At 39.0% G+C, this 26537-nt stretch overlaps 1 protein-coding gene across 1 annotated transcript in view; it reads right to left on the reverse strand.

Moving 5' to 3' along the window:
* The window catches only part of LOC121868787 (insulin-like growth factor 2 mRNA-binding protein 1), a 58982-nt gene that overhangs the window by 21514 nt on the left and 10931 nt on the right, over nucleotides 1-26537 (reverse strand). The window contains 5 exon segments of the mRNA XM_042369705.1: nucleotides 1544-1709; nucleotides 3989-4137; nucleotides 4422-4715; nucleotides 14116-14197; nucleotides 14199-14235. Of these exon segments, the coding sequence (XP_042225639.1) occupies nucleotides 1544-1709; nucleotides 3989-4137; nucleotides 4422-4715; nucleotides 14116-14197; nucleotides 14199-14235 (728 nt within the window).

The following is a 26537-nucleotide window of genomic DNA, read 5'->3' on the forward strand; positions in this document are numbered from 1 at the left end:
TGACAATCATTAAATGAGTGTTATAAATTTTAAATTTGTAAAAAAAAAAAAATGATCGTTAACCGAGGGATACCTGTACAGTACAATGGTGAACAAAAGTTCCTTCCCTCAGCCAGCCACAATGTGACTGAATCCCCTGAGGTTCGAATAACGAAGCAACTGAGGGAGGTGCTGTAATCGTCCAACAAATGGCGTACTGTGTAGTGCGTATGACGGAGGATGGGGACCAAAGGAGAAAAGAGAGGGAGGGCTGAGGGAAGGGACTTTTGTCCACCATAGTACTGTACAGGTATCCCTCGGTTAACGATCTTTTTTTATTTTTTAACAAATTAAAAATTCATAACACTTGATCGCCTCGATCAAGTGCATACGGTGCTCTCCTCCTGTTACAGGGGTCGGCAGTTCAATACCCGCGCGCTCCCAGTTCAACCAGCTGTAAATGGGTACCCAAGTTTACAGCTTGGGCAGTAAATGCAGTCAAGTGCAGTACAGGCCATGCTGCCTCCTTGTGTACCAAAGGCCTAGTATACAATGTACGACCCTAACAGGCAGTCATGCCTATGGGATCCACAGTACATCAAACTTTTAAGGGGTAAAAATACATATGGGACTAATAAAGTATCTGGTAGGAGTTACTATCTCAACATGTCAATGTACAGTACCCAATGGCATGTCCTTGTATTAGCCCCTGTCTCATGGCAATAACAATTATATATAAATTTGGGTTAATACATTTAGTTTATATAATCGAATCACCCTACTGTAATTTTACATAAGCTGTGAGGTGCCATGTGCTGTTCACGTGAGGGGAAATTCCTCTATGAGTAAGCCGACCTTTAGAATGCCCAGCCTCTCCTTCAGAGCTCCCCTCACAGGCACCAGTCTTGACTTGAAGATCACCAGAATCGGACGGGTGACCTAACTCAGTCAAGCTGAGCCCTTGTCCTTAACTAACACTCACAGCTAACATAGTTAATTATGGTGCATCTACTAATAGACTGTGACCAATATAGTTTTACCAATAAATGGAGAAAAGACCATATTGGGTTTGTAACTTAACCCCTCAACTTATTTATATATAAGCCAAGTTAAGGGAACTCTACCCAAAGCTTATATATCCTATCTTCTGTAGTTCATTAATACCCAGACAAAAATGGCAATACAGTATCCTTATTCAATCTCAACAATGCCATACCATGTTGAAAGCATAGGTTTCTGGTCCGATCAGCAAAGTTAAGCAACACGGAGTTTGGATAGTACTTGGATGGGTGACTGCCCGGGAACACCAAATGCTGTTAGCATATATAGGATGCTTCTGGAAATAAGCATGTTGGCTTTGTTGATTATTCTTGGTCAGATTGTCTAAATATCAATGAAAAAACCAGACTGATCAATGATGCCTCAAGATACAAATGGCTAATTCATAAATAGCCTCTGGGAAAGCAATATGCCTGTGGGTTTAGTTTTGTGCCAAACTTGCCAGTACTGTACATTTGTACTTATTCTTATACAATGAGGAAGGTAATAAGTAAACAGATTTTACCTTTATTGTGATGATTCTTTCTAAGTTGAAGCTGTTGATGTCATTGATGCTAGATACTGTTATCTTAGTGCTTGTATCATCCATAATTTTCTTGATAGTAGTTCCTCCCTTCCCAATGATGCGGCCAATAAGGTTGTTGTGAGCAAGAATCTTCAGGGGGACCTCTCTAAAAGGCAATATAATAAAACATACAAAATCTTGCATTATGAAAATTTTTACATTTCATAAGCTGCCTAAAGCCATTTAAAAGCATGAATGTCTATAATAATAAAAAAATCATAAATCCCTATGCCTTATATACATGACACCTCACTTTTTTCTAAATTTAACTGCACATCACAGCCTATAAATACAGTATACTGTAATTATAAAAGGGTTTGTCTATATCACCTATAAATGCCACAAAACCTGTAAATTTTAAGAATATATCCACAATATTGCTATAGTACATTAAAACAGTGATTCAAAACAGAATATGCAACAGTAACCAACCAACATAGGGCTACAGCTATAAATTTCAAATTCACTAATTTCTGCTGACACCTTACATGCATAAAGTTAATTGTTCAGCCTGATTTAAGCCTTGAAAGTTTTATTTGTCAGTCCAATGTAATTCATTCTTAAAATTTTCAAAATTCTTGAAATTATAGTGTGTGTGTGTGTGTGTGTACAGTATTGTATAATATTTCAAGATAAGTTCTCATTACAAATCAGCAGTGAGCACAAATGACTGTGCTGGACATTATATAAATTATACTTGTTAGAATTTTTTTTTCAAAATTACCTTTAAAATACTGCATAATAAAAACTATATCTTTATGCTAAAAATAATGTCTTGTGATAAACAAATGGTTTTTTGTTATCCAACATTTTTCATTAATTCCCTATTAATGAAACTAGGGGGACTGCGGTTGATTCTCATTCATTCCTTAATTTATACAATGCGAATGATTCCTAATTTAATTTCTTTTTATATATGGTATAAACAGTAAAAAAAAAATTTACATAAATCAGAAATAACAATTTGGTAATCATATGTTTCCCATAAAAGGATACAGTGCTTGGCTTGGAATTAGTATTGCTGCATAATATTCAATGTTCACTATTAACTGCCCCCCCTTTTAATATAATTTGTGGCATAATTCAAAAGACAGGTTACTGGAAGTTGCAGGACCAACACTTCAGACTTAATGTAAGTGTAACAAGGACATTTTTTCCGATGGGATCCCTTACACAAAATTCAAGGCTCTTATCAATTTCTAAAATGTGTAGAGATAAGAGCTCATTTCTTAAAGTACTCATCACAGAAAAAAAAGATACTCAAAAAACGATACTCTATGTGTAAACTTGGTTACTAGATAATACATTAACATGTATATTGTAATTGTTTTAAATATTCTAAAATAATGTTTTGTGGCACTTTGCATTACAGATAAGGCGATTTTTTTTTCAATCCTGGCAAAAAATAACCTTAGATTTTATCATACTGTATACTGCACACTACATGGCTGGTTCCCTGAGCATTTAATCTAACAAAATTGTAAGTCATCTTAAAATTCAAAGTGTCATACTAATTACTATGCTAAAAATACAGTATATGTAAATCATGAAGATATGGAATGTTTTAATGTGATACAATTTATATCTTTTGATGTCTTAATCTCTTGGTATACTCCCATGCTTGAAGAGGTGGCCTTTGGCATATTCTTTCCTACATACTGTATTTTCCTACAGGAGCTCTTTTAAAACATTCACTGAAGAACTCTACATGCTAGCTCACCAACCAATCGCCACTTGCTTGCACAGTGAATTGTGTGTGTTTGAAAAAGGTGAGAGTTGCTGTAGCAAGCATACATAACATGGAAATTAGAAGGAAGCAGGAAGACCAAAGCACAATGTGAATAAAAAGTGATACAGAATGGAAAATTGTTATAGAGTATAATGTGGATGTCATGACAATGAAGCAGACTACCAAGTGGTGCTGCTGTATGAACATGGCTAAGGAAAATAATCACCAATGGATGTAAGGGCATCCTCCCACTGTTTCTCTCATGGTTATTCTTCCATGAGTGACCAAGGCCAGCCACCCTACTATTCTAACTGATAACATAAGTTATTAACCAAGGTTTATATTATTTACAATTAGCACAAAGAAAATCCCTCACCCCTTGCTTGTGTTTTCAGCCTCCTCTTGCAGGTCTCCCAAAACCCTGCAATCGATAGTAGTTGTAAAAATTTTAATGAAATGTCGTACATAAAAACTTATCCCACTAAACTTTTTAAAACATCGTCCTGGTTAACTTTTCTGTTACTTCCAGTACATCATTGAAATTATATTAATTATGAAACTGTAATCAATCATTCCCTGCAAATGACTTCATGAGTAAACTGCAGGGCACTGTTTTCATTACAATGAAATAAAAGTACTCATTTTGTTCAGCTTACCCTTTGTTTGTATTATCGGCTTCCTCTTGCATGACTTCTAGTATTCGTTTACAAGCATTGGTGCAATTCTCAGGATTGCCATAGATAGTGATGGCTTTCTCCAGAGAACCAGCATTATCCTTTCTGTGAACATCTACTCTGGCACGGGTCTGTTGAGAATAAATATTCATCGTACATATTACAGCAAAACACAAAGCAGTTTTTAAAAAAAGAAATAAACTTAAATTTTATACAGTTCATTCAAACAACCCTTTTCTTGCTAAGTAGTAAGGAGGCCAAACAGATGTTGATCCAATTCTTGGCATGCAGCAGTTGGGAAGTTACCCCACTCCCTTGGCTGAATGCTACTCAAGTAAAGGGTTCTTCCACCAACAAGGACATCTGATTGCTTATGCTGTATACATAAAAAAAGAAATAGTGATTAAGATCATACCTGCTGTGTGATTGTCCTGATTGTGGACCCTTGACGACCAATGATAGCTCCAACCATCTCGCTCAATACTAAGATACGAAGGGGGAAGTCTGTGTGTCGCTGAGACGGGGAGGTTGCTCCGGGGCCTCCCATGCGTCCACCACTTATTGGACCACCACCCATGGCACCCCTAGGTCCACGCCTACGATCCATTAAACGGTCCACACGAAGAATCCCACCTTCTAAATTGTAACCATTGAGTCGCTGGGCTGCCTCCCTTGCTGCATCCATGGTCTCATATGTTACATGCACCACCTGCAACCAAACATACAATCAACTGAAGGAATACAATTTAGCTCCTTAAAAATTTAACTAAGTACTGTAATTACTGTACAAACTACTGTAATTTATATTTCACAATACCATAACCAATATGTCATGTACAGTATCTCTCTTTTCCTAGACCAGAAAATGTATCTAATTACTGAATAAACACAGGAGAGTAACAATGATGAAAAATAATTCACAAAGCATTATTTGGTCACTACAGTGGAAAATATTCGAGGAGCTCAAGTAGCCTATGGATGAGTCCCGCTGCACTTTTGATAATAAAACCTGTATCATGTTATATGAACTTTTCCTTAATCTACCATTGGCTGAAAAATGGTTTGTGCCTATTCTGGACCAGGCTGGAAAATTGTAAGAGAGATCTAAAATAACTTCTCATTTTAGCATCCACATACAATAGACAAATGGAAAATTGACCGACAAACAAAATCAATCATGCACAGGTAACACTGAATAAAGTTCACCTTGCATATCTTAACAATTCAGTGAATTGTATTACCTTAGAATTGCATCAAAGTTAATTTATAGCCCTTTTATCTTTTGAGAGAGGAGGGGGATGAGTACTGATGATTAAAATGTGAAGATAAGAGTGCCTGGGAATGGAGACTGGTTTATGTGAATGAAATTAAAAGCCGAGTCTCCGGAAAGAGAGAAATTCGGGGAAGTTTAATAAATCCAAGTTAAAAATGTTGAGTGTGGAGGGGCAGGATTATCAACCTTCAGATATGATGGCACATTTTTCAATTGGTATCACATAACATTGATAATTTTGCCCAACATTTTGATATAAAAAAAAAAAGAGGAAAACACAAGGAAAATAATGTACTGTATATATGATCAAAACATCATCCCTGAAAGATGGTGTATACTTATTTTATGAATTAAAACAAATTGACCAAATGTCAGAGAAGGACAAATTATCTTGATCTGGGCTGCTATGTTGTCACACACAATATCAAATACAGTCAGTCCTCAACTTACGACGGGGTTAGGGACCGACAACCAGGTCATAAGTCAAAAATAGTACATAGGAAATCTAAAATGGGTGACTCTTTTTCTTCTCAGCACCACAAGAACTTTCACTTTTACGCTTGCCAGCCATTTTAAAGGGAAATACAAGTGAAAATTCTGTCAGTACACAGCGCGATCACTAGCGTCGGGACTCGAAAATACATAGAGTACTGTAATTTGAAAAATATTTTATACGACTGCAGCGGTCGTATGTCCGGGTGGTCGTAAGTCGAGTAGGACGTAAGTCGAGGAATAGCTGTATATATAAATTATTCAATATTTATTTTGTTTTTAAGTATGGCTCAACTAATACTAATACATTAATCAAGAATAGCCCAACCTTGAATGTAAATGGAAGTGTTTACTGCATTCCATGTAGCATTTGTAATGGAAATTATGTAGGACAGACTGGGAAAACATTGCAACTCAGCACAAGTACAATATTAGAAAAGCATCTGAAAGCAGTGCCCTGTTCGTTCATCTTAAGAACAATAATCATCCCATACATTGGGAAAACAGCTTAGAAGTGTGTAAATCATCATGTGTCACAGAAAGACATCTGGTTGAAGCAAGTTTGATTAGAAAATTGAATTCTATAAACCTTGGTGATGGTCAATATATATATATACATACACAGCTACGCCTCGACTTACGACCACCTGGACATACGACCGCCCCAGTCATACTCAAATTTTTTTCAAATTACGTATTTTCGAGTCCCGACGTAAGTGATTGCGCTGTGTACCGACAAAATTTTCTTTTGTAATTCCCTTTAAAATGGCTGGCATGCTTAAAAGTGAGAGTTTTGTGGTGCTGAGAAGAAAGAGAGACACCCATTTTAGATTTTCTATGTATTATTTTCGCATTTTCGACTTACGACCAATTCGACTTACGACCTGGATTTGGGTGCCTAACCCCGTCGTATACAGGTTGACAATCCCTTATCCGAAATCCTTGGGGCCAGAGGCATTTCGGAATTTTTCGGTTTTCAGAATGGTTATTTTTATTTTTTTTTAGCCCACCCACTCACAAGTCACTGACCCACATTGGGGCCTGGGGGGCAAAAATATAATAATAATTATTATAATAATAATAATAATAATAATAATAATAATAATAATAATAATAATAACAATAACAATAATAATTCATAGGTCTAGGTCGTGTTGCTCACTTTTTATCTTTTTTCATTCTTGTATTTTATTATTATTAGTATTTTATTAATACAGTATTATTGTTATTATTATTAATTTTATTATTATATTTTAATATTTTTATTATTGTTGTTATGATTATTATTTTATTTTGGTATATTTTTTATAATTTTTTTTTATTTACTATGAATAATTATTATTATAATTAGTATTACTATTACATTTTCGCCCCCCAGGCCCCGATGTGGGTCAGTGATCTATGCCTGGGTGGGCTAATCCCTGTAAAAAAAAAAAAAAAAAAAAAGCTCCACAAATACTATCGGTTTTGGATGAGTTGTCAAAATATATATATATATATATATATATATATATATATATATATATATATATATATATATATATATATATATATATATATATATATATATATATATATATATATATATATATATATATATATATATATATATATATATATATATATATACACGCTAAATAAATCACTGAGGTGCGCTATGGACTGAGTATACTGATAACCCATGAAAGAAGAAAACACTAAGTTCCTTTGTGGTTATCATATATATATATATATATATATATATATATATATATATATATATATATATATATATATATATATATATATATATATATATATATATATATATATATATATATATATATACATACAGTAGTATGCTATAACGTAATCTAATTGGTTCTAGAACCTTGTTCATAGCATTCGCTTTTGTTATAGATTAATCCGCTCCAGGCCCCAAATACAACCACTTAACACTGAAAAATATAATATATAAAATTGTAAAAGTAAAGTGCATAAATATGCATCTAAACCCCTGAAATAAAGAATATCATTAATATTTGTAATAATAAAACAATAAATTAGAAAAAAAAAAAATTAAATTATGTTCATGTAGGAGTCTCGCTCGTTATAGCATTCTCAATTTAGGTAAACCGTTCATAGAATATTCAGAGGTGATCCGTTAGTTATAGCATACCCCACTGTGTATATATATATATATATATATATATATATATATATATATATATATATATATATATATATATATATATATATATATATATATATATATATATATATATAAATAAAATTATTACTATCTAACCGCAAGTTTCCTTACGAATACTATCAGCTCTGAATACTGTACATGGAAATTATAGGCTTGGTATGAGGATTATCTAAACAGGTTGAAGGGTAACAGTTGTGAACTATACAAATCCTGTATCTGAGATTGATGAAATATCTTGTTTGCTAATTATTACTGTTATGCTCGCTATAATCTCACCATCACATGATTCTCATTTGCAATACCGTTAGCCGATCCGTGTTTATGTTAAAAGTACAATTAATACCATTAACAAACCCCATCTATATCAAAGCAAGTTGAATTTCAATATTTATTAAGGTTAGTCTAGGGTTGCCATACGTCCGTATTTTCCCGGACATGTCCTCCATTTAGGTCTCGAAATCTTCATCCGGAAGGAATTTTTAAAATTCTTCAAAAGTACGGAATTTCAGCTTCCATCATTTTCTCCATGGAAAAAACATGAAACTGTAATGACGGGAGGGCGTAGGATAGTTGGTGCGTGTTGTTGAACAAAGTGGCGGTATTTGTCAACTTAGCTGTCAAATATTTGATTGATAAGGGGGTAGAAGTTGATGTAAGTGTTTTGACCAAGTTAGTAACCTGAAGCAGTTTGTGGAAGATTAAAGGAGTGATGAAGAATTTAGTAATCTGCCAACACATAAAAAGTGGACCAGATACTTTGAAAAATCAAAGAACATTGAATGCCACTCAGAATTGCTAAGAATTGCACAATTCTTCTTTGCTATATCATCTCACAATGCAAATGTAGATAGAGTTTTTTCACTGATGCAAAGTCAATGGACAAAGGAAAGGAACAAATTGAGTGTTGAAACAATGAAAGGCATTCTGACTGTACAGTACAACTTCCGAGAAACACCTTGCAGTGACTTCTATACCTTTCTAAAGAGCAATCAGCCAATACTGAAAAAGATCCGATCTGCAGAAAAGTATGCATGGGGGAAGAAGACTGCAGCTAAGGGAATGAAGATGTTCAGCCTTAAGCAATGGTAATTTTTTTTTTTTAACATTTCTATACCATGTATGGTGTATATTAGCCTGTGTGTGCCTGGGGGTGGGGGGGAGTGTCGTCTTCGGGAGCGTCCTCTTTTTTTTAATGTTCAGATATGGCAACTGGGCAGTATGGTGAACTTCCCAAGGAAATTAAACGTGCTTCTTTGCGGGCTTATACAATATTGATGAAACGGAAGGAGCATGGTAAAGTTGCTTCAGCATGATTAATACACAATAACTTACCACATCATATCCACCACGAACGATACGACGTACGTAAACACGATTTCGTGACCGCTGGTGATGGGAAGTCGACCATAATTGGATCAGGCTTTTTTTTTTCCCGGATTAATCTCCATAATGATGGATTTCTCTGTCGAAGTACTTGCTCATTGCTTTCCTGGACGTTCCTGCCTCCTGGCCTTCCGCTCTATCTCATCCCAAAGCTACCACCGGGCCAACAGTCTTAGTAAACTGTTAAACAAAGAATATAATTTGAAACTTGACACTTTCTTATTTAAGATACTTTCCTTGACCAGATAGCTTTCAGTTTTAACACAATATAAACGCCAATTCTAATATTAATTATATATTAACTTTATCATTAACGAATTAACTTTGCCGCCCACGAAATGTTTATTTACCTCCTTAGAGTATTTAAATTGAAAGCATTTCACGTGAAAAACTACTGTAGCTTTAATGAGTGAAACAAAAAAAAATGGTTGACAGGTCTCAGGAAATTTATTTTATTTTTTTAATGCAGAATATTGGCAGCGCACACTACCCTGAGTTGATGAATGCTTCACTCGTGATGCTGAGTGGATGGGTGGCTTAATTGAACATTCAACTGTCACCGCATTACTTCAGACGTGTTTACTCTTGTGCGAGTCTTCTGGCTAAACTTTTTGTAAATAATTAACGAATAAGTATGTAAAGATGGCAACTCAAAAAAATCCCGAAGTGACTTTCTTCCCCATTTCAATTTCTTGTGTTCAAAAATGATCATTAAGTAGGCACATAAAGGGCGGACCAATAGTGAAAATCGTGAATTGTGAAATTAATGCTATACGAGAGGTACTCTAAGAAAATAAGGTTGAAGTTATTTCCAGAACAAATTTACTGAAACTAAGAAATTATCGTTCTCAATTAATAGTTCAGTTCTTTATTACAAACGTTCTTGTGCTGTATGTCGGGGTCTAATTGTTAATTGATAGCACAGACATTCCCGGCTACTGTCAACTTTTGCAAAAATCAGCAGGAAAGGACATGGATCATTATGTATACAGACGTTACATAGATGACCAGTTGGTTTCGGTCCCGCAGACACTACTCCCGTGGTATAAGTGTATGATCATTAATGATGGTGAATAATGGAAAGCGCAAACATCATTCCTGAATATATATTACCCGGTAAGAATATTAATAACTATTGGATATTGCATGATATTTACCATCTTGTACAATGAATACAACTCGCGGAGGTAAAGAAAATTACTGGCAAATATCCTGGTCACGGTTATACTAGATTTAAAATAGGTCTCCCGAACTCACCTGCACACTACATTTCAACATAATAAGAAATAAAATTGTAATGACAAATTCTAGGTCAACAGCAATGTCTATCTTGATAGTAACAAAAATAATATGCATTTTATTTCCCCAATTACTGTAAAATTAAAAAGTTAGGTCCACCAATATTTATCACCACCGCATTGGCATCAACTACGAAGTACCTGTAGTGCATTTCGCCAGCGCAACAAGTTATCTTTATGCCAAACCACTTCAGTTTAAGACCATATGGAACTAACATTAACCGAGTTCCATTTCACATTCTACCCATTTAATTTATATGAACACAATGATATACAGCCGCATTCTGCCTAACACTTCTGATGATGTGTTGCTGATGCAGGTGCAACTAAGAACTTTTACACTAAATATATGCATGAACGATATACAAGAAAACAGGTGTTCCAACGATTGCTCTACACTACTTCTGTGAAGAAAACATATAAGTCCTTACGAAACTTCATCGCTATCTTTATTTATTTTTTACTTAGCTCTTGTATTACATTTGATTCGCATGTGAAGAGATTTGCAACATTTACAAAATGAATAAGCTCTTCTGTTTTAATACACAGTGACAAGGTAACTTACTGCTGATACAAAGTGAAACATTGAAATATTTTTCTCGTCACTTCTACTGCAGGTGCTGAGAACAATATTCTAAGGAAAACCATTGCCAGAGTTCAAATTACTTCCCTTCAAAGAACCGTAGAAAATCTTTGTTCCCGGTAATAGTATCTCCAAACAGTATTTCAGCCAAAAAAATGTGTTCATTGTCCAAGGATTTACTTCTTCTGTACAGAAAGTGATGGTTACACTGGCAAGGCCACAGATTGCCTTCTGAATCGCAATATGGTCGAAGGTATAGTTTAAAATTTGTTGATGTGGTTTTTGTAATGTTTTATAGTCTTTCCCACTATATCACATGATGTTGTTTAATAATATTAAAGAACTCATTATCACTAAAATTGGGTCTACATACACAATAAACAGATTTGAATATGGCCATAGGAATCATCTTCAACTGAGGGCGTATAAGCAACTAACAGATTTTTGCTGTTTAGGAGAAACAACCACTTAAGCAAGCTCAGAACTGAAAACACTATTGCAGTAATTGCATGTGATAATAGCAGCAAGGATGTCTGACACGATACTAAGATCAAAACATTATACACGCAGCCATGTACACCCATTAAAAACTCATTCCACACCCGCGTCATATTGTATCCCGTCGTAAAGGTGCCGAATATTTTTTTATATACATATATATATATATATATATATATATATATATATATATATATATATATATATATATATATATATATATATATATATATATATATATATATATATATATATATATATATATATATATATGCATATGCATATACATATGCATATGCATATACATATGCATATACATATACATATACATATACATATACATATACATATACATATACACATACATATACACATAGATACATATACATACATATACATACATATATTATATATATATATATATATATATAAATCACTGAGTGCGCGTGATCTAGGTTATGCTGATAACCACAAAAGGAAAAAATAGAAGTTCCCAAGCATTTATCACTTATATTCTTTATATTATTTGTAATTCATTCCCCAAATATGTAACTGTATGATTCTCAGCCTTCTGGCTGCCAAGCTCTTTCAATAAACCGTTAATTATTATTATTATTATTATTATTATTAGTCTGTACTCACCCCTGAAGATGTGAATTACCACGGCTTGAGAACCATTGTTTTCTTCTTTCCTTGTGGTTATCAGCATATAGTACCTGGATCACAGCACCTGATTTACTTGCATATATATATATATATATATATATATATATATATATATATATATATATATATATATATATATATATATATATATATATATATATATATATATATATTCAACACCACTTCGAAGGATACAATATGACACGTGTTTGAATAATTTTTTTAGTGGTCTAGTTCACTCTCCAGATGAGCGCACTACACCTGATTCCAGTGCACGAGATGTGGCAATGCAACCTTAGTCAGGGCTGAATGCATGGGGTGAAACAGTGAAATTACCGGTTTGTGATAACATACTGTACATCGAACGACGTAACTTACAATGTAACGTGTTTTGCAGCATTGTTTTGTAGCCAACAAACGGTATTCCACAGTTTCACCCAAACCCTCACGCACTCGGGCGGCGTTATGTGGAGGCAACTGTATAGTATGTGTTAGTGAACAGGTGTGTGTACCATGTTTAGTGTTTTCTGTTATTATTTTAACCCACGAAAACATAGCAATAAACGGGGATGTTGACTCACTCAAGGCATTTATACAGAGGTACTGTAGGCTCAGTCAGATTCAATACCAGCAAATTCCACGAGTTTCCCCTCTTGAACCCTGCGCGATTAATTTTGTTGTTGCTGGAACAGTTTCCAACCATAATTACACACGACACTCCTTGTATAGTGGTGAAAATCACATTCAGTGTTAAGTAATAAGCTCAAGTACAGTTACCTCCCGCCGCAATAACACTATAGTAAGATAATTTATGATACTAAATTTGGTACATTGGTCTCCTTTGTTCATTGTTAAGAAAATTATGGTCGCGCTGTCGGCTGCAAGAAGAAAGAAAGGTTCTCTCTGCTGCCCTTCTAAGACCCTCCCAACTGGGGCAGCATTAAGCATCGAACAATTTTTCCTACTATTTGCGAGACACCTAACCAAACAAACGAAGTGAGCATGAACCAATAAATGGTGCAACGTTTCTCTTAGCGATATACAGTACCATCCACTGATTAACAACGAAAGTTCAAGGGATACTCCTGGGTAAATTAGACAACAATAACGAACTTTAATCAAGCGAACCAATTATCAAACTAAAACTTCTTATTCTTTAGGGGAAAATATTTATGCAATCCCACATTCAAAGTCACGTAATTAAAATAAAAAATAATCTTGACCCTTAAACCAGCGTTAAAAAAAAAATCATGGTAAGAAGTACTCCTATCTGTGGAACATGTTAAGTTGGTGAACATAATCTAAATATACAATAACACGGGCATGGGTGAAGATGATACCTGGGACAAAAGGGAGTCACAACACATCGTACAGTATATATCCAGGTGGCAATAACATCCACACCTGGAGGAGCTCAACCCTGCCTTCCTCCCACACATCCACTCCACCAGTCATTCCCCAAAATTCTTCATCCTATTCCACCTCCACATCCCATCCCACCTCAGTCTTTCCTTACTGTAGCCCCCCCTCACACCGTCACATCCTCTCCCCCCCTCACACCTGTCCCACAATCCTCTTCCCCCCCCCTCACACCGTCCCTCCTCTCCCCCCACACCTGTCCACTCCTCCCCCCCTCATACCTGTCCCACCTCCTCCTCCTCCACACCTGTCCCCCTCCTCCTCCTCACACCTGTCCCACATCTATTGTAGTTGCTATCAACTTACCTGCGTGTGACCGTCCTGGGCGTACTTTTCACACTTCTCCACGTCCCCAACACTGCGTAGGACCCGCTCAAGCTCTTCTGGCGTGTACTGGCACCCCGCTCACTACCGCGCGTCTCCAACCTGCAGAGGGAGAAAATGTGTGGAAGTCACTTGCTGGGGGTATGTCCAGCTCACCTGCTGGGGAGCAGTATGTCAGTCACCTGCTGGGGCAGTATGTCAGTCACTGGGGAGCAGTATGTCAGTCACCTGCTGGGGGGCAGTATGTCAGTCACCTGCTGGGGGCAGTATGTCAGTCTGCTGGGAGAAGTATGTCAGTCATCTGCTGGGGAGATATGTCAGTCATCTGCTGGGGAGAAGTATGTCAGTCATCTGCTGGGGGAAGTATGTCAGTCACCTGCTGGGGGAAGTATGTCAATCACCTCTTTGGGGAGCAGTATGTCAGTCACCTGCTGGGGAAGTATCAGTCATCTGCTGGGGAGAAGTATGTAGTCACCTGCTGGGGGAGAAGTATGTCAGTCACCTGCTGGGGGAGAAATGTCAGTCACCTGCTGGAGAAAGCATGTCAGTCACCTGCTGGGGGAGCAGTATGTCAGTCACCTGCTGGGGGAGAAGTATGTCAGTCATCTGCTGGGGAAGTATGTCAGTCACCTACTGGGGAGAAGTTTGTCAGTCCTGCTGGGGGAGAAGTTTGTCAGTCACCTGCTGGGGTGAAGTTTGTCAGTCACCTGCTGGGGGTGAAGTTTGTCAGTCACCTGCTGGGGGTGAGATTTATCAGTCACCTGCTGGGGAGAAGTTTGTCAGTCCTGCTGGGGAGAAGTTTGTCAGTCACCTGCTGGGGGGTGGGTTTGTCAGTCACCTGCTGGGGTGAAGTTTGTCAGTCACCTGCTGGGGAGGTTGTCAGTCACCTGCTGGGTGAAGTTTGTCAGTCACCTGCTGGGGTAGAAGTTTGTCAGTCACCTCTGCTGGGGTGAAGTTTGTCAGTCACTTGCTGGGAGAAGTTTGTCAGTCACCTGCTGGGGGAGAAGTTTGTCAGTCACCTGATGGAGGAGAAGTATGTCAGTCACCTGCTGGGGGTGAAGTTTGTCAGTCACCTGCTGGGGGGAGTTTGTCAGTCACCTGCTGGGGTGAAGTTTGTCAGTCACCTGCTGGGGGAGAAGTATGTCAGTCACCTGCTGGGGGTGAAGTTTGTCAGTCACCTGCTGGGGTGAAGTTTGTCAGTCACCTGCTGGGGGTGAAGTTTGTCAGTCATCTGCTGGGGAGAGTTTGTCAGTCATCTGCTGGGGGAGAAGTTTGTCAGTCATCTGCTGGGGTAAGTTTGTCAGTCATCTGCTGGGGGTGAAGTTTGTCAGTCACCTGCTGGGGTGAAGTTTGTCAGTCACCTGCTGGGGTGAAGTTGTCAGTCACCTGCTGGGGTGAAGTTTGTCAGTCACCTGCTGGGGGTGAAGTTTGTCAGTCACCTGCTGGGGGTGAGGTTTGTCAGTCACCTGCTGGGGGAGAAGTTTGTCAGTCACCTGCTGGGGGTGAAGTTTGTGTCACCTGCTGGGGTGAAGTTGTCAGTCACCTGCTGGGGGTGGTTTGTCAGTCTGCTGAGAAATTTGTCAGTCACCTGCTGGGGGTGAAGTTTGTCAGTCACCTGCTGGGGGTGAGGTTTGTCAGTCTGCTGAGGAAAATTTGTCAGTCACCTGCTGGGGGTGAAGTTTGTCAGTCACCTGCTGGGGAAGTTTGTCAGTCACCTGCTGGGGTGTTGTCAGTCACCTGCTGGGGAGTAGTATGTCAGTCACCTGCTGAGGAGAATTTGTCAGTCACCTGCTGGGAGTAAGTTTGTCAGTCACCTGCTGGGGAGGTTGTCAGTCACCTGCTGGGGAAGAAGTTTGTCAGTCACCTGCTGGAGGAGACGTTTGTCAGTCACCTGCTGGGGGAGAAGTTTTTCAGTCACCTACTGGGGGTAGAGTTTGTCAGTCAACCTGCTGGAGGAGAAGTTTGCCAGTCACCTGCTGGGGAGGAAGAGATGACTTATTCATGTCTCTCCTGATACACCTGTATGTATGTACACACACACTTGCCACTTTTAAGCACGTCTGCTTCTAGACGGGTCGGAAAGCTCGCGTTATCTGGCACAAACAGCAACTGCACACATCGCAGGTGTTCACACACACACACACACACACACACACACACACACACACACACACACACACACACTAAATGAATAAATAAATAAATAAATAAATGTTGCTGTATACGTGCACAATACTTATAAGGTTGTACGTTCTCATTAAAACTTGGGTGACCAGTTTTGCGTTTAACTGTACTTTAAGCAAATAGCAGAAACGGAGTGACTGAATACAACCAATAAAAATATATATATATATATATATATATATATATATATATATATATATATATATATATATATATATATATATATATATATATATATATATATATATATATATATATATATATATATATATATATATATATATATATATATATATATATATATTAATATAAATAAAAAAAAATATATATATATAAAAAAAAAAAAAAAATTATATATATATATATATATATATATATATATATATATATATATTTTTTTTTTTTTTTTTTTTAATGTGCGAGGCGAAAAAACATACCGGTACACCTGTATATAGAAAGGAATGATGCTGTTATGCCTTAATGGTGATCAACTCTGTACTCAACTTACATCATAAACACTACTACGATCAATAATTTTATGGCACAGTTTTCACAGTTTCGTAAATGTTTGTACATCTTAATCACCAGTGTGATGAAGAACAGATGCTTTATTCAGTCAAGATCACATTATCTTGAGGGGTGGTCATCTGGAAGAGTGAAATGAACAGAGTTAAACCATGTCCAGTAACCTTCTGGTGTATCTCTAACAAAGCCCTACATTAACCTCAAAGAACACACCCAAAACGGCGGGAACAGCTCGGCTACATCAAACGGTGCTCGTGTGCGCCACTGAGCAGAAGGAAAAATAAAATAAAACTGCTACTGGCCAGTGTGTTGAGGTGCCTGTAATCACACCAAGACACCGTGTCATTACATTCATCCTGGCAAAAACCTTCAGTCAGGCCAACAACGGTAACATTGGAAGCCTTCAGGGGTGGCAAACTACGACCAGCCTGCCTACTACTACCTATACCTACCCCACCTCCTCACCCAAGTTCAATACTCCCTCCTGAACGTCTATCTCGTTCTCTCTTTTGTCTTGCTCTCTCGTCTCGTATCCACTTTCTCGATATATCTCGCCTCTCTCTCCCGCCTCGCCCACCCGCACGCTCTCTCCCACCCTCTCTCTCTTCCGCCTCCTCTGGCTGGCTGGCTCTCTCTCTCTCTCTCTCTCTCTCTCTCTCTCTCTCTCTCTCTCTCTCTCACCTCCCCGCCCTCTCTCTCTCCCGCCCCCTCTCTCTCTCTCTCCCTCTCTCTCTCTCTCTCTCTCTCTCCCGCCTCCCTCTCTCCCTGCCCTCTCTCTCCTCTCTCTCCCTCCTGCCTCTCTCTCTCTCTCTCTCTCGCCTCGCCGCTCTCTCTCCCGCCTCGCCCGCCCGCTCTCTCTCTCTCTCCCCCTCCTCGCCCGCCCTCTCTCTCTCTCTCTCTCTCTCTCTCTCTCCTCTCCCCCTCCCCGCCCTCTCTCTCTCTCTCCCTCTCCCCGCCCTCTCTCTCTCTCTCCCGCCTCGCCCTCTCTCTCTCCCGCCTCGCCCGCCTCTCTCTCTCTCTCTCTCTCTCTCTCTGCCTCCCTCTCTCTCTCTCTCTCTCTCTCTCTCGCCTCACCTCTCTCTCCCACTCTCTCTTCTCTCTCTCTCTCCCGCCTCGCCCGCCCTCTCTCTCTCTCCCGCCTCCCCCCCTCTCTCTCTCTCCCGCCTCGCCTCTCTCTCTCTCTCTCTCTCTCTCTCTCTCTCTCTCTCCTCTCTCTCTCTCTCCTCTCTCTCTCTCTCCCTCTCTCTCTCTCTCTCTCTCTCTCTCTCTCTCTCTCCGCCCGCCACCCTCTCTCTCTCTCTCTCTCTCTCTCTCTCTCTCTCTCTCTCTCTCTCTCCTCGCCCGCCCCCCCCTCTCTCTCTCTCTCGCCTCTCTCTCTCTCTCTCTCTCTCCCCTCCCGCCCGCCCTCTCTCTCTCTCTCTCTCTCTCTCTCTCTCTCTCTCCCGCCTCCCCGCCCTTCTCTCTCTCTCGCCCGCTCCTCTCTCCCGCCTCACCTGCTCGCCAGCTTTCTCTCGCCTCACCCGCTCGCCAGCTTTCTCTCATCTTTAGTGTCTCTCGCTCTATTTCTCGTTTCGCTCCATCTCACGTTCTTGTCTTGCTCGCTCTATCTATCTCTATCTCATCTCCCTCGTTCCTGTCTCGCTCTCTCGTCTCGTTTAATTCCTACCCCCCCCCTCTCTCTCGGCCCACTACCACAGCGGCACCACCAGAGCCACTGATTCCTGAGAGATACCAAGAACCTGTGTCGTGGAAGATAACAGCGGCACCACCAGAGCCACTGATTCCTGAGAGATACCAAGAACCTGTGTCGTGGAAGATAACAGTTGATCCGCCAAGCCCTGACACGCCACCCTCAATGTGTATCTCTCTCTCTCTCTCGCAAACACTCAACTTGATTCTGGTTGCAGTTAGAACTTGAAAGCATAATGATGGAAGTATTACTGATAGCCACCATGCATGATCTAACGTGATTCTACAATTTGGATGTGGCGTTTGCAAACTTGTAAAATTCTGTCGTTAGAGGAGGACTTAAAACACCTGCAGTATAATAACAGCAGCTCAACATACATCTTTTCAGCATAATACTCTGCTGTGCCCCCCCCAAAAGGTCAGGTCACCACACGTCATCACTCATAGTTCCTGTACATGTGGTAGGTCCCTAATTATGTCAAGCCCACACATCATCTACGTCTAAGTAGGCAAGCTTGTACTCCACATGCTTCCCTGTTGGGCGCTGTAATGCTTTTGTGCTTCGCCTTACACAGGATTAAGGGGTTGCTCAATAAACTAGCACCTTAGCTGCGAGGGGACAAATCTGAACATGACATCTTGTGGTGGGATTTGAAGGCTTCTCATAGTCGAAAGATATTTACAACTTGATTTTCGTTTAGTTAGTTGTAAACTGCGTTGATTATGTGCGGATAAAGAACATCGGGGAGCCTACACAACACCCTAGAGAACACCGCCTTTCAACACGCTGCACATTATCACACATCACTGGGAAAAATTATGTAATTATATTTCTGATAAAAGGAAAATCACGTTAATAATTGTCTGCTACAAAGAAGATCTAGTAATTTTTTCCACTTTACATGTCATGATATAGCCATGGGACCCTTGTTGTTTTCAGCCCTGGCGTAGCTAATGGTTGTTTGGGGTTTCCTCAGCTCGCAGGCGCATGAATCCATAAAACAATGTTACTAAACACTAGATGCCTGAAATAATGTTAATGTAAGTAAACTTTTAAAACACTTTCACAATAAGTTAAAGAACATAATTATCGATATTTTAGCAGTAGAGTATGTTAGTAAATTTTTATAAAGAGGATTTGTTTATCAAGTCTAATGCAGACATCTTCCAAGCTTAGCAAAACGGTGATGGGCCCCGAGTTGTTCTGGCTGAGCTGTAGTGGACCCTCGCCTGAAAAAGGACGGGAACCACTGATTGGGATAATACTTTAATAAATATATACATGTTTGTATATTTACTGCATGTATATACACTGTCCACTAAGTCTTATTCTGGTTTTCAAATTCTATTACCGCGGTAAAAAAAAAAAAAAACAGAATTATGCAGTTTATAATCTGAGTGTCCGGTTCCTAACGATAGAAACTTGAATGAAGATGGCGACTACACGGGAGAAAGGATTACGTGGTCCCCGAGTTTGATTGTGCGTAACTTCCTTGAGGAAAACTTCCCTGGCAGATGGATTGGACGTGATGGAGGGTCCCGCCTCCTGACCCAATATTATGCCCTCAGACTGCTTGTGGGGTTATGTCAAGGATTATGTTTACTCAGTTGCTGACATTGAAACACTTCGTACAAGGATAACCAATGGTATCAGAAGACTGAAAAAGGATAGGATAACCAACACATGAACTGATACGGAGTATCAGCTGGATGTGTTATAGTCCAACAGAGCTTATGTTAAGGTGCACTGAAAAACACATAAAACTCGATGTTTGGCAAAAAAAAAAATGCAATAAATGTTTAAAACACACACAGAATTTGGTGGACACTTGTTCGAGGCTGGTCGGTCCTAAAGCGTGATCTTGTTGCGAAAATTTCGCCAACACAACAACCACATCCTAAATTAAACGAGCTGTACGACCCAGTGTCAAGGAATAATCCAAGAAGACCGAATATCTCGCCAACTGTGCTACAATCTACAAAGCATTTAACATCAATCTTGCTAATTACTGTTGGGTAGACAAAGTAAATGGTGTAAAGAAACTTGCCCATCCAGGACATCATTCGACCATGCCACAAAGACACTTTGTGGCATGGTCTGTGGCGTTCCCTGGTCAAGGGTTCGAGTCCTGGCTGGTGAGGTCGTTCATTATATGTTCGAAGTCCGCGTGTTATATGGACTAAAAATGGTATGTGTGTGTGTGTATATATATATATATATATAAATAAATATATATATATATATATATATATATATATATATATATATATATATATATATATATATATATATATATATATATATATATATATATATACTTGGTTGACGGAAACAAAACAGGGCTGATGGACAGACCAACAGACTTGTCGAATGAAGGACATGATAAACATACTCCAGCCAAAATTAACTGGAACCTTGCTTGACCCAAAAGGCGCGCACGCACGCGCGCACGCACACGCACGCACGCACACGCACACACACACACACAGTTTGGCTCACCTCACCCAAATAATGAGGTTTTTGTAGACAGCCATTATGTTTGACGGGTGAACACCAGGGCTGACTGACTGACGGGGAAACACTCGGTACACAAAAACATTACAACATGGCGATTCTCAGTATCACTTTCTGGTATAACGTGATGAACCACCTGCTGGGTGAGGCTTGATAAGATGGATTCATAGAAATCTCATCTCGGGGATCATGCAAATGGGCCTTTCTTTTATTGGCCTTTAAGAGAGCAGTGGTGTTTATATTCTGGGTAGGGAGAGGGAGGGGGTTTGGCGGATTCGTGAAAGAATTTCAACACCCAACTTCCTACTCACCATCACCTCGACAAAATACTAAGGTTACATAATCACCATACTAAATAGTAGTAATATTATATGATCATCTGACACTTGAGTGCAAGTACCATAAGCATTCAGATTACAATGTACAAATTTAAACTGTTAAAATCATTCAAGATATGAGTAGTCCATTCAAACAGTGAAATCCCCTGACTTAACGGTTGCCAAGTGAAATATCACTATCATGATGTGCTTAACATCATGAAGGAATAACAAGACACTGAAAAGCAGGATCTGATAGCCAGTAGGTAACATTAGCAAGAATAAGATCTAATAGTAAGTGGATATACTCGTATAATGTAGCCAAGCAGGGTGGTGCCAGTCTGACATACGACTATGGCGGCGACCTGAGAAGAAAGAGGAGCAACCCGCACTAGTTCTCACCACTAAGATATAGGCGTTACAAAATCACAATTACTAACAAGACTTACGGCGTCATCGAAGCGTTATCTGTCTTTCAGTCTAAAAAGATAATAATATTCTAATCTAGCAGCCTACGTTATGTTTCCGAATGCTCCAACTGAATTACTTTCTACTCGGCACTGAAAAAATGCGATTTCTAAATAATCTGGCTCCTTCATAAAATGAAAGTTGACTAACTTCTATAAATACGTTTCATACACCTCTACACACACACACACACACACATACAGTATATATGTGTACATATATATATATATATATATATATATATATATATATATATATATATATATATATATATATATATATATATATTAAATGTATATATATATATATATATATATATATATATATATATATATATATATATATATATATATATATATATATATATATATATATATATATATATATATATATATATATATATATATATATATATATATATATATACACACTATGTTATATCCATCAGGAATCAGGCTAACCTTTTTCCCTTGACAACTGGTGCTAATATCAGAGTACAACAATATGAACCGGAACAGGTGACTTAGCTCCCAGTCTTTGCTGCAGGTAAAAAGCGTTCCTTTGTACATTATCTCAAAAAAGCACCTGTCAGGAGGGTCTGATGACTTCCGAAATGCTACATGCAACTCGTCATGTCCCGGGAGGGTTGGCATGCATAGCTCTATGCCTTACTGACCCTACTACATTTGGTAACCGAACATCATATTAATTATTTAAGCTATGTTAAACTATATACCAAAGTAAGTGCATATCCCAATATCTATCATCCGTGGTCTCGTAATGCTTCACAGTGTGGAGATACTGTACATAAATCTTTTTCCTAAATGAATGAGATGCATTGCGTTTTTTCATACTAATAAATACACATACACAGTAATTACAAAATTAAGCAAGTTCCCCTGAACAAACCTGATGCATTAACATGTACCAGCAGCACTGTACCTTCCAACTAACTTTATGTTTAAGCAATATATCTTTACAAATTGTAAAGTACACAACAGATGTGGCACTTACGGTGATTCTAACTGTTTAGAAAGAGTTGAGGTACTGAACGTTGAGGAGGCACAGACCGCTCCTCTGGGGCCTTGGACTACTTACTGTACTGTATCAGACAAGCAGATAACACGTCCTATCTTGTTTTCTTACCCACTGACAATAACTGTATAGTCTTCCACAAACCACAGGACTATGTTATATTCGCTCTTTGATTCATCCAACAGTCATCAGTGCAGGCAAATTCTCTTCTCGATAATTATCTTTACGATACTGTCTTGTTCCCATCAAGAAATAACATACTGTACTCGGTTGCCGACTGGCAGCACAGGGAGGAAGCACATCATAGTTTTGCCTAACACCAGTTTGTGACAAGGACCTGCTTCTACTGAAGTAGCCATTATCGCTGGAAAAGAGAGGAGCTATCACTGTTCTCGTATACTGTGATGATCCCGAGTAACGGTGACCATCCCTGGCATTCCCTGAAAGCTGCTATAGTCAGGATAGCGACAACTGTGATAAGAGTTATCCCGCGGCTTGCGCTGCCACTTCTCAACTACCACATCACAATTTTTGTCATGGCCAAGATACTACACGTACAGGATAACGGTAACCATCCATGGCATTCCCGGAAAGCTGCTATCGTCAGGATGGCGACAACTGCGATAGAGTTATCCCGCGGCGTGCGCTGCCACTTCTCAACTACCACATTACAAATTTCTTCATGGCCAAGACCAAGATACTACACCTACAGGACGGACTCATTGCACAATTTTAACCCAGATTTATTAATACATACATTACAATCTTTTTCATCCAGATAAGATTCACGCGTTAAACTGAATAATAATTTGTGAAAACTGGCATCTAATATCGGGACAACCCAGTTGTACTCAACGAGGCTATCCATGGAACATTCTACTTCCACGTGTTTCAAATATATTCACATAAAAGTCTTTTCTGGCCACAATACTTCTGGCGTTAAACAAGGGCAAAAACATAACGAGTATTTGGCAGGTTGTAAAATGTGAGCCACTAACATGCCTAATTATTTCAACTCTGTGTTTATAATGATACCCACAAACGTTAACCTTGTTGGTGCAGGACCAGGGAGGTTAATGGTGACTTGTTCATGACAGAGGGTTGACAAGGTTAATTCATATACAAAGCATATTGTAATTCCTGGATAAATAAACAAATTATGGCAAACCTTTACAGAAAAATATTAACTTTGCACAGTACACAATCTGTTTCAACAGTTCAGTTGCTTGACAAGGCACTGGCTGACAAGTCATACACGCATTGTATATTCACCGCCGTACCTCCTCTCGGCTCCACCTATGACAGTTGTTACATATACATTATGTTGAAGTATATTTTTGTATTCATCCAAACATCTTTCATTGTCCCTTGCTGTACACAATTCCGTCTCACTTATCACAACTCTAAAGTTTGCGCCTCTTAACTCGAATAGAAAAAAAAAATCCTATTGATAACTCCAGTCCCGTTTCTCTCCTTTCAATTTCCATCAACCAAAAGAGTTAGCGGTTTTCTCGAGGAGTTTTTACAGCCAATGGAGAAACAGACGAGTAGCCTCGCCAACATCACAAAACTGGTAATAGCAGCTGTCAGTTCGTTGCATGTAAGCGTGTTTTACATTATATTTAACACGTGCGTCTTTGTAGCCGCTTTTGGATTTTACTTGTCCGGTTAGCAATGCATATTTTACAATTTCAGCGAACCAGCTTAACTTCATCTTTGCAAGATAACTATCCCGTTAACTTACGTTACCCAGACGCACTTCTCCGAACAGGAGTCTAACTTTTATTGAGTTTTAATGTAAAAGAAAATAACATAACCTATGAATCAATAAATTAAAGGAGTGATATTTCAGTCGTAGAAAGACATAACAGAATAAGACTTGGCAACTTTCACTTCGAAAAAAGGTGTACTATTTCGACACAGCGAAAGTTCTTCCTCTTATTTAGAGTTCATCAGTTTTCGGTAATAGCTAGATAAGATGCAATTTCACGTCTGGCGCTCGTAACCATAAAGCTGCCACAGTGGTAGATAAATCCCCCGTAAAGCCACAACAAAGTGTAAGTGGCCAGAACTTGCCAGAATTGGAATAGAAAACAGAGATTATCAAACTCTTCTTTGACCTTGCTGACGCACACACACGTACGTTTGGTTAAAATTCATTACTATTTGCTCTAGTTAACAGGTTCGCAACTCTTATGACACCAAACCGACACACTGACGAAGAGTATACATAGTAGCTACTGCAGGAACGGCGAGGAAAAGGCTCAAGCGGAGTAGCTCAAAGCTAAGCCAATCCTGCCATGACGTTACTTTTGCCATTTTTCTGTTTTCGTTATATCCTATTTTATGGACAATGGATAAACTTGGAAACTGGGATGAACCAAGTTTGAAATTTCTTAGTCTTTTCAGCAATTGGTAAATGCGCCAGTGTACTGTAGCAACAGATCCACAGGTAACAAACTGGGCCCAAACTTCATGCTGTTCCCTTTTTCAATTTAACGCAGAAACTGTAATTTAAGTGCTCTTTTTTTTCTGCGCCGCAGCCTCTGTCAACCAGTTAGGTGGAATCTTACATCTTACGATAAGAACATCCATCGTTCGGACCAGGAGAATCTGGACCGTGAACAGTATATGCATGTGGTATAATACAAGGAATGCCAATACAACTGCAAGTATTGGTTCGTGGGAGAAGCAACTCGCCGCAGCATACATACCTACAAGTGTTAAGACATCTGTCTCTCACATTACTACTCGTATGTGACGCTAACTTTCTTAACAGCTGGGCTCGCCATGTTCACAATATCCCAGCTTACTGCAGCTTTCCATCAATTTCTGCCGAACATACCCATATTTTTTCCGTTTTCATATTCTGCTTGCTCAAATAATGCCTGCGTAGCGTTTAAAATAACGTTATTCATTAGGCCGACAGCAAAGGTTTAGGGGGGAGGGGGGAGAGTGGGTACGCCTGCGTGGTGGAGACGAGGGAGGGTGAGCGCGAGGCAAGCACTGGCAAGTGGTAAGGCCGAGGGGGCGGAGTCCAGCGGTGCTAGGACAACACTCCAAACACCCGCCCGCTCATCCTACTTCCAATTATTTTTTTTCCTCGCGTTAACTTTTCTTCCATAACACAGATTAACTGAATAATAATAAAAAATAAATAAAAATTACAGACAAGTATGTGAGATGGTACGGCAGATGAAACATTATGGTACTAGTCGCTTATTTGTTACCATGATGAGCAACACCACCACCATGATGAGCAACACCACCATGGAGCAACACCACCACCACCATGATGAGCAGCACCACCATGTTAACCGAAACATTCCAGATAGACAGACAAAAGCAGTATAATGGACCTATAAAGACCGCCTGCAAATAATAATATTCACAATTACTACCACTGAAGATTATGTCGACAGGGCAGGAAAATTACTCCCCAGCTTTCTTTTGTACGTAAAAAAGAAAAGAAAAGTAAGAAAGAAGAAAGAAAGAAGTGAGTGTGTGTTTGTTGGGCAAATCCCCACCTCGTGCCAACATCCCCCCACCAGCCCCACATGCAAGTCAAAACAAAACACAATCAATACCCCCTTCGCCGCCGCCCCTCAGATTCCAGTCAATAGGCCCCACGATGCCTTATCACGAACTCTATTCTTTAATTTAAACCAAGG

The sequence above is a fragment of the Homarus americanus genome, unplaced genomic scaffold (genome assembly GCF_018991925.1).
Source record: "Homarus americanus isolate GMGI-L3 unplaced genomic scaffold, GMGI_Hamer_2.0 scaffold30535, whole genome shotgun sequence".
Lineage (NCBI taxonomy): Eukaryota > Metazoa > Arthropoda > Malacostraca > Decapoda > Nephropidae > Homarus > Homarus americanus.